The 13,616-nt window shown below is 38.5% G+C and overlaps 1 protein-coding gene across 6 annotated transcripts in view; it reads right to left on the reverse strand.

The window, feature by feature from the left end:
* Nucleotides 1-13,616, reverse strand: part of TTLL5 (tubulin tyrosine ligase like 5) — a 308,457-nt gene that overhangs the window by 96,220 nt on the left and 198,621 nt on the right. For 5 of the 6 annotated variants that reach the window (XM_060133277.1, XM_060133541.1, XM_060133455.1 and 2 more), the window contains one exon: nt 3,070-3,265. In XM_060133277.1, coding sequence (XP_059989260.1) covers nt 3,070-3,265 — 196 coding nt within the window. Of the gene's footprint in view, nt 1-3,069; nt 3,266-13,616 lie in introns of those variants that run through there. The other variant, XM_060133623.1, reaches the window with a different exon arrangement.

Here is a 13,616-nt window from a genome sequence, read left to right on the forward strand (position 1 = left end):
AAGTTCATCAGAGAAACCACCTCTATCTAAAGGGGTTAACCCAAGGACAGACATATAGGACATCCGGAGAAGGCAAACCATGTTTCAAGCAATCATTTGGTTGTAATTATAAGGGTCAGGTCTAGCAGAGTCACAAGGTGAGCTAAAAACACAGGCTTAAAAATCTAATTAGGGCTTTGCTCCTTCTGTGGAGTGTTTCTTAATGTCCTCTGAAATAAAGCGCTCTAAGGTACTATTCTTCATGTTAGAACACTTACTATCTTATTTGCTATTTTATTAGTTATAAACTCTTCAAGCTAATAGAATTTAGTTTCCTTCTCTCTCCCCCACAGTCCCAAACTTCACGCTTACTCATTTTGACCTAAGTCAACTGTGGATTAGAAGAATGGGGGAAAAAATAAAATGATGTTATAAACATATATAAAATTATGATAAAAGATTTTCTGTTCCCTCTCCAGAAGACACGAGATAACTCCCTTCTTGGGAGTGCTGACTCCTCCCTAAAACAGGCATTCTGACAGATTCTAAAAAACATATTTTCCATATACTTCATAGTTCAGTGAAACTCAATCAGTATAATCCTCAGTAAAAAAAAAAAATCCACACAAGAATAGCAGTACTCTGAATTTTCAAAGGAATGTGACTTGCTGGAAGCTAATCAAAAGAATGAGAAGGACTTATAAATGAAGCAGTTTCTAAAAGTGAAAATCAGCAAAACTGTCTCTCTTTCCTCAAAACCTCAGTGCTCTGCAAATCACCTCCTTTTTTTTTTTCTTTAATCATCCACCATTTCAAGGTATGGAAGCATTAAAAGGGACCAACTGTCTAGATGCATTAGAGCCACAGATTATACTCAAACAAGGGGAATAAGGCTATATATATTTCCACTATCCAGCGTCTGATTAAGTTGGCATTCTTAAGTAATCTGAATGGCAGGGGGTTCAGAAGTTTAAAAAGTTTTAAGAAATTTACACAGATTGAAAAAAAACTAAGATATACTGCGGAAGAAAAATTTAAATGGAGTTGTTATTGCTAAGAGGGCTCTCTAAAATGGAGCCAGGAGGCCACTGAGGAAGTGTGACTTTTGCACATCTCAGCAGGGATGGAATTTGAACTTCGACCACTTCTTGTCTTAACATAGGAATCCAGAACATCTGCCCAATGTTCCAGAAACTCAAGATACTTAGTGGACCCTTACACTCTAAACCAACTTGTGATAGCCTATTTATTTATTGGACCCTTACCCTAAAATAACTCATAACTGCCTGTCCTTTAAGGATAAATATTTCCTTTCGTGCATCAGGATCAATCATAATGCTTGAACAACCTTGTGGCTTTTGCCTTTGTAAGCCCCTGACTTTTTTCTCTTCCTTGGAATAATCTTTTGGTATTACCCAAATCTGTCTCTTGAATTGGAATCCTTAAGACCCCAAATAAAGCTCTTGGGGACTCCCTGGCGGTCCAGTGGTTGAGACTCCATGCTTTCTCTGCCGATCCCTCGTCAGGGAACTAAGATCCCCACAAGCCGTGCAGCATTTTTTTTTGTTTGTTTGTAAACTGGCCTAAATGCCTCCGCTATCCCAAAGACTATTTAAATAAGGAAATTTCTACATGGCAGAGGGCAGTGTGATGATGCTATATTCCATGCTTTACAGATAAGAAGTCTGGATTTTTCTCCAGTAAAAATGACCTAAAAAGCTACTTCACAAATGCCTGGGGACTTCTCTGGTGGTGCAGTGATTAGGACTCCGCGCTCCCAATACAGGTGGCCCGGGTTCAGTCCCTGGAACAAGATCCCACATGCTGCAACGAAGAGCCAGCATGCCACAACTAAGACCTGGCGCAGCCAAATAAATAAATAAATAAATATTTAAAAAAACAAGCAAACCCTTAAACAAATGCCTGCACTTAACGACTTCTCAATTCCAATGAATTAATATAATATACAGATTATACTATCACAGATAAGATGATCAAGTGGTGAATGACACTGAAAAAAATAAAAATTTCTCTGGACCTGGACGGCATTTGAAAAAACAAAGAGAGAGAGCATGATGATAACTGTTTTATATAGAAGAAAAAAAAAACTTGGGAACATTACCTTAGCCTTTGAGTGAATATTAATTTTGCACACACTAATGCACACTACATTTTTATAAGAGCAAATGACAAGAGATCAAGCTGATATAAGCTATTTCTTCACACAACCAAGTGTCAGGGAAGCTCACAGAATCAGTACGGATTCAGCCCAGCAGAACATGTAGAACACGGTAACTGATTCTAATGATGATCCTGAGTTATCAGGAAAAAGTTAAGTCTTCACGGCCTGACTGTTTTGTGAAGTCATCCTTTCTCTGTAATTGGGGCCATACTGATTCGCTAGTGCAATATACTTATATAATTCCCTTACACATATACTCAGGAGTTTGTCATTTTATAGACAGTGAGTAGGGAATTAATATTTCAGTAGAGTGTAAGTTCCACTACAACAAGAATCTTTGTGTCTATTGTTACATTTTTGTATACGTTGTTCTATGTACAAACTGTTAAACCAGAAGACCAACGACCTAGATTAAGACCATTTCCTATAAGAACCTGAAAGTTATTTATTCCTTGAAAATCTTGATAGGCCATAAAGGATTAATGTGTGCTTAAATAGATCAAGTTAATGAAGGCAAGGAAGTAGTACATTTAGAAAAAAATTTTAAAAATGCTAGCTTTTAGGTATCTGGGAATTAGACCCTTTGGGAAATTACTGAACTAAGATCAGGCAACAGAAAGGGTAAATACTACAAAAGAGATTTTTGTGGAGGAACATTCATTCAAATGAAAGAAAGAATGTCAAAATTGGTTCGAGATCACTTTCCCACAAAGCCAATGTAGATTCAGAACATTTCTTCCCCGTGGGTAGATTCCCCATGAACCATTCAAGCCATGGTGGCATTGGTAAACTTTTGAGAAACTATCCCCACATTTCTCATGAAAAAAAAAAAAAGTTTTTTTTTTTTTTTTTTTTTTAATCCACAGAAGGAAGATATTAGCACATGGAAAAGCCTTATCTTGAATTACCTGGTGCCGGGCTCGACTCTGGTCCAGAAGCTGCCGGGACTGAAGTTTTTGCTGTTCCAGTTGTTGCAGGGCAAAATGGAGTTGGTAGCTGCCTACTGTGGAGTGGCACCTGTGCTGCGGGACCACCCCTGTAGCCTTGCTATACGCGTTGTTCTTTACCTCTCCCTCCCAGGCAAAGCCACCTGTTTGGAGGCTCCTGAAGAGAAAAGAAAGCAGATTTCTTAGAATGGTTGTGTGAACAATGAAGGTAAGGAGAGAAATATTTCAGTTATTTTTCCTTTATAGAACTGAAAGCAGTTTGGAGTTACAAATTTGTTTGTGGGATAAATTATCTGACTTGCCTATGAAATCGCAGCTCCATGAAGACAAAGGCGGGCTGCTCTGCTCTCCATTCTATTCCTAGCGCTTTGCCATAAGGCTTGGCATGTGCTCAGCACACAAAAATATCTGTTGAATGTTAAATAATTAAAATAGCAATTTCACTCCCCTGTGATTGTCAAAAGGACCTCGAAGAGGAGCCCAGAGAGCTTCAAATGAAGGATGGTAGGTTATTTCAAGGTAAGAACAGAGGAACAATCATCTTATCTAAACATCAACTTCAAAATTATAGGGGTGAATTGTGCAAGAGTCTTGGTTTTTCTTAGCCACCCATTAGTGAAGTACCTAAATTTTTAAAATAAGTGTTTGTATTTGAGCTTATGTCCCCATATCATGGGATAACATAACTGGTGTGAGAAGATACATTTTTCCTTATTCTGAATTCATCTCATCAGGGTCCCCAGCCAGGTTGACATTTAGCCTACACACATTGAAGACATTATGCTAAGTGAAATAAGTCAGCCAGACAAGGGCAAATATTGTATGATTTGTCCTAGAATAGTCAAATTCATGGAGACAGAAAGTAGAATGGTGGTTGTCCGGGGCTGGGGAGACAGGGGAATGGGGAGTTATTGTTTAATGGGTGTCGAGTTTTACCTTGGGATGATGACAGAAGTTTTGGAGACGGATGGTGGCGACGGTTGCACAACACTGTAAATGTATGAAATGCCTCTGAATTGTACACTTAAAAATGGTAAATTTTATATTATGTATTATTTTACCACAGTTTTTTTGAAAAGGTCCCCATTTATTTTTAGAACAGTCTTATTTGGAAATCCTTCCATCTCCTTAACATTTTGGCTATTCATCTCTGAACCTTCTTTAACTACCTAGTATTTTTGGTTTTTTCCTTTTAGAGTTACAGTGACCAGAAAATTGTACACAGAAGAAACACAAAGAGTGTCATAGTGAACAACCTTATCCCAAAACCTTGATGAATGGTGCTTAGAGAAATAAAACAGTGCCTAATTCAAGAGACATATTCATAGTGATTTAAATCATCATGTTATTCTTCCCTTTGTAAATATCCTTTGGTGTTAATGGTCATTTCAGTGGCAGAGATGCAACAACACATGGGGTGAGTTTACACAGAACCTTCCTGAGTCCTGACCTACGGCTGCCTGGTTATTAACAGCCTGGGTCCTTGTGACCTCAACAGAGCCCTGTGGGAGGGAGCAAAGTGGGATGTCTTCTGAGGCCAGAAGCCTACGCTCCTCTCTTGCCTGGGGGGACCTCTCTCTCATAGCTTGGTCATTTTGGGTCTCTGCTTTGGTTTCTCTACCTCTCTCAAAGAGATTTCCAGACACAGAGTTAAGGGAAAGTCTGTGTAATATATTCTGAAGTCCACGGATGAAAGGTTTTCTACTCACATAATCTCACCTCTGATATGTCACATCCCTTGCTCACCTCCTCCCACAGTTTGGCTCCCACAGTTCAGTTGCACAATTACACACATTCAGCTAATCTTCCTGGAGGACAGTACCAAAAAGCTCAGAGCTTGCTTATTAACTTTTTTTTAGTATGACATTTGATCTTCCGTGATCCCTCTTGAATTGTCTCAGTGTGCGTGTTATTAGACATGATTTTTCCCAAGGGGCTTCTAGAGATGTGAGGAAATGTGGAGACCAAGGAACACATGTAAATAAATACCCGACTATGTGAATAAAATGGTAATATTATTCACAAAGTGAAGTGCTGAGTGGGAGTCAAATAGGACTTCTGGGGTTAAGAAGGGAGGGGCCAGAGGAAACCATGATCTCTGTTCTCATTAGTGAGGGAAGAGAAAAGCTTACTGAAGATACAGCAAATAGCAAAGGGAACCAAGTGAGCTCTGAGTGGAAGGCGAGGCAATGGAGCAAGGTATTCAGGTGTAAATGAAAAGCAGGCTCAAGGCAGGAGTGAGCTGATCCAATGAACACGTGAACACACGGAAGAGACAGATAATACAGCAGGAACTGCCTGGATGAATAACTCTGAGATTTCCATACCAATTAAGGCAGGAATTTGAATCTAGAATGAAACTATTATTTATGATAACTGGGCCCAAGGTTAGAAAATTCATCAACTGTGATTCTGCTTCCATTCCTGGCTCGCTGGTTACAGAAGTTTGTAGCCACAAGAGGCAATCCAGACTTAGGGATTTGATATTTAAGGATTTATATAACTATGTAGCTTATATCAGAATTCACCTCACGGGCTAGCTAGGTTGGTTTTACTTTCTAAAACCTGCTTTCATAACCAATATTCCTAGCAGGCATTTACTTTAATGCCTTCCTGCTGTAATCAGAAATCAGAGTCTGTAACTAGGCCCCCTTGTTTGGAGGTGACCAGGGACAGAGCCTCAGCAGGGGTCTGTGGATGTGTAAGGGGCAGGACAGTGGGCAAGAGAAGATCAAACAAGGGACTCTGGATAGAGGAGGTTTATTCGTCCAACTGCACACACACTGAACAGACTGCAACAACATAAGCTTTTGTAGTGAAAGCTGTTTTTAATCTCATCAGTAACATAAGTGCAGTCTCCAAGTCACAGAAAGAAGTTGCTTAAGCAAGTGGAGGCTATTAGCAAAGAGGAAGGAATTTTTACAGTGCAACACTGGATGGGTGCAGGAGTGCTCAGCTGTCTAAGGCAGTGTGGTCAGTGCCATGAGAAACCTGCTTGCTTTGAATTCCAGTGGGTGTTACTCAGGGCACGGTATCTCACAGTTAAAGCACAGGCTTTGGGGGTTTACAATATGCAAGTGTTGTAATGACTGACACGGAGGACACCAGGTGCACTGTTACTTGGGTTTTGCCTGAGATTACATATTGACATAGTCCTTTCTATGGCAGCTATGAGTTTCCATTTCCATCCAAAATTCCGTTCCATCTTCTTGAACCTCAGTTCATTCTAGTTTACTAGTAATACATTTTCTACTCCCACCAAACTTTTGAGATTCAAGTATTCTCTATAAAATTTAGTTGTTATGTTATTCTTTGCTCAACACTAACATATAATATTGTATATGTTCCCTATAAATAACTTCTTACACTTCTTTATTATTTCTAGAGTAGGACAGACAGACTCAAAAGAGTTAGCTGTGGGAATGCCCTGGATGTTTAACAACTGATTCAAATTCAAAGATTCAAAGTGAACTATGCTGTATCTTGTCCTGACTACATATGCAGCTAATTGCCAACAATACGGCGAATTTTTCTAAACCACGCATCCTCTTATTAGAACGTTGTCTTACTTTCTGTATTACACCGTGGCACTGCAGGGCTAAATGTTTCTCACCATCACTGCCCTTCCTGCAGCATGCCCTATCCCCTCCAACTTCTAGCCAAAACACACTAAAGGGCTGTGTCTTTCTCTCTGGTTTAATATCTGTTCCATCAAATGGATGTTGGTTGTAAGGAACTCGAAGGAAATTTGTAAAATGCATGGGTCTTTAGCAAAGCAAAAACTCCTGAGCAGGCTGTTGCCCTCTTCATAAAGATATGCTTTCAGTGTCAAGATTTCCCAAGAATGGGGAATTCCCTGGTGGTCCAGTGGTTAGGACTCCGTGCTTCCACTGCAGGGGGCACGGGTTTGATTCCTGGTGGGGGAACTAAGATCCTGCAAGCTGCGCGGCACAGCCAAAAAAAAAAAAAAAGATTTCCCAAGAATGATGTGATGTCTCAAGATGGTACGGTAGGGATGAGATGGAGGAATGTGATAGCTGTACAAAGAGTATGATTCCGCGTCCATTTCCCCAGCTTCCTCCACCCAGTCTGAGCAAAACCTGAGCGACCACGTACGAGGACGCCCTTGCCCTCTTCAGGGAGTTGGCAAGTGTGTGGGTGTGCTTTCAATTGTCCTAATAATGGGGGTGGGGGATTACTTACATTTAATAGGTAGAGGTCAAGTGTGCCAAATATCAAAAAATATAAGGAAAAGCCAGCCCTGTGCTAGGAAAATATGTGCTTCTCAAAATGCCAATGGTGCTTCTAATGAGAAACACTGTAAGGCCATGAAGGAGGTGCTTTCTGGGGACAATCTTACTATTTCTTGGTAAGAAAGAATATCTACCCACCTCCATGGCACTTATTGCACTACACGTTATGGAATGTATAGATATTCAAGGATGGCAGAGGCTACATTTTCTTTGCCTATAAATTTTCAATCTCAAACAAAGTAGTTGGGACACACAGTAAGTGCTGGAAAGGTGCTGTAAATGCCCAAAATCCTACAAATGAGAGAAGAACTCCCACGAGCTGTACAAAGCAGTGCTGGCCAGAATAAGGAAGCTATGTGATCAGAGAGTCATTATAAAATGTGGTGGGGAACCCCCTTAGCTTTGGGGGGTACTTCCAAGGACAAAATCAGAGTGATTCTTCATGGAGTGTTGTGTGTCCCATTCCTAATCCTTCCCAGGGCAGCTGGGGTGGGATCACATCTACAAAGACCAAATGGATGAGGAGAGACTAGACAGACGCTACTGCAGCCTTTATTACATCCAACTTCTCTATCTTTATTATTCTTAAACTTTCCTCTTCTGTAAAATGGGGATATGATAATAGTACCTATTTCATAGGGTTATTGTGGGGATTAAAGAGCGAACACAAGTGAAAGTACAGGCACATAGGAAGGGATCCAAAAATATACTTCCACCACCGCCATTACTACTATTATCACTATTCATTCCCCTCCCAAACAATTCCATTTCACTGCTGCCCTACAGTTCTTTAAGTTAGTATATAGAAAACATAAATTTGGCCATTTTCCACCAGAGGATTCTGTGTTGCAAAGTTAACACAATCTAGTCATGAGTACAGTATTTGTTGTGAGGTCAAAAGTGCTCCAAGTTACTAAAAAGAAAAGCCCTGATGTATAGTGTATACAAATGGTTATTATAATTGTATTGCAATGCTCTATGCTGAGGACTAAAACAGGTTATCTGGAAAGGGATGGATTTTTCCTCCTCTTCAATCCACAAGTGAAGGGGGCACCTATATAATCTACCCTTGTAAGCAGTCAGTTTTCTGCTCAATCCTCCTTCCTGATCCTCCATTAGAGCCGATCATCTCAGAGATAGAAGGTGTGATCTACAAGCAGCCATCAGTCTACCTTCTTCTACTCTTCACTGGCCACCTCAGAGAAAGGACTTTCTGTTTACACTGCCTGTTTCTGTCCTAACATTCTCCCCAGTCTTTCAGCGTGGTTTCCATCCATATAAATATAGTGGCTTCCTTTGTTTTGTTCTAGACGGTGCTCAAGGGAGAGTGAGAGTGAACTGGACAGGCCTCTGGAACTCCTAAAACTCATGATCCCAAAGGGGAGTCCTACCCTCCACTTTCAGAAATAAGGAAATAGAACCCTCTCTATTTTATTATAGCTCCGGCATTCACCATCTTGTGGTTAAATCAAAGGCAAAAAACAGAAAACATTCAAAAGTTTCTGTTGGACTTATGCTTCTGAGCAAGTAGAAAGTTTCAAGAGACTGTCACTTTTACCTTAAAAAAATAATAAGCTGGGCTTCCCTGGTGGCGCGGTGGTTGAGAGTCCGCCTGCCGATGCAGGGGACGCGGGTTCGTGCCCCGGTCCGGGAGGATCCCACATGCCGCGGAGCGGCTGGGCCCGTGAGCCATGGTTGCTGAGCCTGCGCTCCGCAACGGGAGAGGCCACAACAGTGAGAGGCCCGCGTACCGCAAAAAAAAAAAAATAAAGAAAGAAAAATAATAATAAGCTGAATAAGCTGCTAAATCATACTTATTTCAAACCTAACAAAATGCCGAGGACATACAGTAAACCTAAATGAATATAATCCCAGGAAGTGACAAGCTCTTCACTTTTAGCCAGGATGGCCCCTGGGAGGAGGAGGAATGTGTCATAGACGGGGGTTAAGGCACTACCAGCTAAACTGCTGACGAGCTTTTAACACCTGCACGTGGGCTGGTATGATATTTTAGAAGCCCCAGCATAGAACGAATCTGTAGCCACCCATCAACTCTTTCATCAGTTGCATGGGGACACTGAAGGCTGGGGGATGGGGAGGGACTGATTAAAGTCCCTTTCAGAGAAACTGTGGATATTGTTCTTTGACCTTCACCAAAACTCAACATGTAGTATAGTCTAAACATTAGTATTGTAGAATCTGAAACCAAATCAATGAGCTTTTCATACTCTGTTGGTCTATCTTGCATTTTGAATGGATCTTGTATCCATACAAGATTTTTGTAACATCAAGCATTAGTCTTTAGGAATACTGGTTCACTGAGTGATGCAGACCTTCCAAATGTTGACATATTTCATTATACAATATTAAAAAACCATATTTGTTAGTATCACTCCAATCTCACCAGAAGGAAGGTGTCAGATTCATAGGGGTGAATATAAGTTTTTCAAAATTCTTTGCACAAAAGGATCTTTAGAATCTTACTGGTGGTCCCATCCGGGCCCCAAGACATCTGCAGCCAGAGGTGAAGTTAATCTAATTAAAGCTACAACAAAGTCCAGACCCAGCTTAATTATCAGATTGGCTCAACCCCTTCTCCCTTTGCCCCTTTCCCACACATTAGCAGCCTGAGAAAAGGATGAGCATGGCTTTTTTTTGGGGGGGGGGGCGAGGGTGTATGTGTGTGAACATTATTTACTTAAGTCTGTGGTTTTACCTAAAATGTCCAGCATACGATTAGTAATTATAAAAGACATGCAGAAGCAAGAAAATATGACCCATGTAAGAAAATGGTCAATAGAAGGACACTGAGAGGTGTTACAGATGTTGGACTTAGCAGACATGAACTTCAAAATAACAATGATAAATATGTAAAAGAGTCTAATGTAAAAGGTGGGAAACACATATAAACAGATGGAGGATTTCAAGAGAGAGATGAAATCTTTCAAAAAACAACCAAACAAGGATCCTAGAAATGAAAAAATATAAAATCAGAAATGAGGAGTGCATTCAAAATGATTAACAGCAGACTGGACACAGTAGAGGAGAGTATCTAACAGGTATAAAATTGGAATCCCAGCAGTTGAGAAGAGAGAATGGGGCAGAAGAAATATTTAAAAAGATTAGGGCTGGGAATTTCCAAAGTTGACTGTAGACATTAACCTAAAGACCTGAGCTGCTCTGCAAATCCCAAGCAGAATACGTACAAAGAAATCCACACGCAGGCAGATCACAGTCAAACTGCTGAAACTAAAAATAAAGAAAAAAAAATCTTAAAAGCAGCCAGGGTGGCGGGGTGCTCGGTGGTAGTGGTAATATTACATACAAAGGAACAACAATGCAAATGATTAGCTGACTTATCATTAAAAAATGATGGCCAGAAAACACTGGTGAGCTATCTTTAAAGTGCTGAAAGGAAAACAAAAAGAACTGCCAACCTAGACTTAAACATTTATACAATACTGTCAACCAACTCAATCTATTTGATAATTATGGAAAACTATACCCAACAACTTCAGAATACATATTCTTTTCAAGTGCATGTGGAACATACACCAAGACAGTCTAAATGCTGGGTCATAAAACCAATCTCGATAAAAACTGAAAGATCAAAATCACACAGAGTACACTCCAACCAGAAGTATGGTATTAAATTAAATTAAATTAAAATATTAAATTAAATTAAAAACCAATTAATTTTATATCTTTAAAACAATAAGATATCTAGAGAATTCCCAAATATTTGGAAATTAAACAACACACTTTAAATAACCTATGGTTCAAAGAAGAAATCACAAGAGAAATTAGAAAATGTATCAAACTGAATGGTAATGAAATCACAACCAAACAAAATCTGAGATGCAGTGAAAAGAGCCCTTAGAAATGTATAGTATTAAATGTCTATATTAGAAAAGAAGAAATATGTAAAATCAATGTTCTAAGCTTCCACTTTAAGAAACTAGAAAAATAAAAGCAAGTTAAACAAAGTAGGAGAATAAAAAATAAAATAATAAGAGCAGAAACCAATAGAGTAATTAAACAAGGAAGCCATCAGACTGAGGTCACTCTAATGTCTTGGCAGTCTGTGTAAGCAAACCAAAACCCACGCCGGAGTCATTGCACTTACATCTGAAAAGTGAAATTTAAGAACAACCAATTACAAACAGCCAACTAGGCTTTCCCAAGTAAGGCAACCACTTAAGCTATAGCCAAATAATTTGCTTACTTTGCTTAAGAGTCTGCTCTATTAAAAAAAAAAAAAAAAAAGCCTTTCCCTTAGTCTCTGCCAGTGGAGTGCTCTTACCCATTTTCAATTTGGCACTGCCCAATTAAAATCAATGTGTGCTCAAATGAACTCTTTGAAAATTTAATGTACTTCAGTTTACATTTTAACACAATGAAACAGAAACTGGGCAAACAGGAAACATCAATGAAATCAAAAGTTGGCTATAAGAAAAGAATTTAAAAGTTGATAAATTCCAAGCAAGCTGATCACAAGGAAAAAAATACATGAATTATTAATATCAGAAATGAAGACGGGGGAACATCATACAGAGAATATAGATATTAAAAGTAAAAGGAGATATCATGAACAACCCTATGTCAAATATTTAACAACTTAGATGAATTGGAAAATCCTTGAAAATACAACTTTTTGAAAATGACACGATGAGAGAAAATCTAAATATATAAATTTAACTTGTAATCAAAAACCTTCTTAACAAAGAAAACTTTAAGCCCAGATGGCTTCAATGAATTCTATCAAACATTTAAAGAAGAAATAATTTCAATCTTTCACAAAATCTTTCAGAGAAGAGAAGGGAAAACTTCTCAACTCATTTTATGATGTTAACACATCTCTGATATAAAAAAAAACTTGACAAAACCATTACAAGAAAATTACAGACCAATACGCCTAGTGAACATACACACTAAAAGTTTTAATAAAATATTAGCAAATATAATCAATCTATCTGTCTCACGTATGGGATATATATCATGACCAAGTGGTATTTACGGTGATTTAAGGTTAAAAAAAAATCAATAATGTAATTCACCACATTAAGAGAATAAAGAAGAAAAATCATATAAGAATATTATTAGATATCAAAATGCACTGGACAAAATTTATTCATCTCCATTCATGACAGAAACTCTCAGTAAACTAGGAACAGAAAGAAAGTTACTGAACCTAATAAAGGATATCTATGAAAAATCTATACCTAACATGATACTTATTGGTGAAACACTGAATTCTTTTCCTCTAAGATCAGGAATAAAGGACGGAGGTATGCTCTCACCACTTCTATACAAAATTAGTAATATAAGACCTAGTCAGTGTCATAAGAAAAAAAAAAAAGCAAAGTTGCAGGAATCAAAGTCCATAAACAGAATAAAATTATATTTTTATATGCCAGTAATACACAACTGAAATTTCAATGTAATAAATTAATTCAAAGTGAAATTTTAAAAAGCATTGCAATTTACAATATCATAAAAATACACCAAATATCTAAGAATAAATATACTGGAAAATGTATAAGGTCTCTACATTGAATTTATAGAACATTAATGATAAATATCAAACAAAACCTAAATAAGTACAGAGGTATACCATATCTTGAGTGATTGGAAGATTCAATATTGTTAATATGTTTATTCTGGATTACAGATATTGGTTTCCTCAGTTCCAAAATTTCCATCTGGAAATTCGTCTTGAAATTTCCTACCTTTTATTCATTAAAGCCTATTTCCCTTTATACCCTTGTTCATAGTTATAATGGCCACTTTAAAATCCTTGTCTGTTAATTCTACCATCTGAGCCTCCTTAGGATTGGTCTCCATTGATTATCTTTTATTCTAAAAATGGGTCCTATTTTCCCACTTTTTTCATATGTTGAATAATTTCATATTGTATCCTGGATATTGTGAAACGTTGTAGATACTGGACTATATTATGTTGCTCCAAAGAGTGAGTATGTATGTGTGTGTGTATAGGCAGTTAACCTGGTTGAACTCAAACTGCAGTTCTTTCTTCCCCTCGGTGGGCTGTGGCTCAGATCTATGTTCAGTTCTTCTAGCTTCAGCTGTATAGTTTGGAGTATAACTTGCATATACATTGTCCAGAGGTCAGCCCAAGATTTGGGTGAAATTTATACATAGAAGTTAGGTTGCCCGTTTCTGGTTGCCTCATTTCCAAAGTTGTCCTCTTACTCCCTAGCAAGTGTGCTTGTCCTGAACTCCATCCTCCAGGTT

This window comes from Lagenorhynchus albirostris, chromosome 1 (genome assembly GCF_949774975.1).
Source record: "Lagenorhynchus albirostris chromosome 1, mLagAlb1.1, whole genome shotgun sequence".
NCBI classification, from domain to species: domain Eukaryota; kingdom Metazoa; phylum Chordata; class Mammalia; order Artiodactyla; family Delphinidae; genus Lagenorhynchus; species Lagenorhynchus albirostris.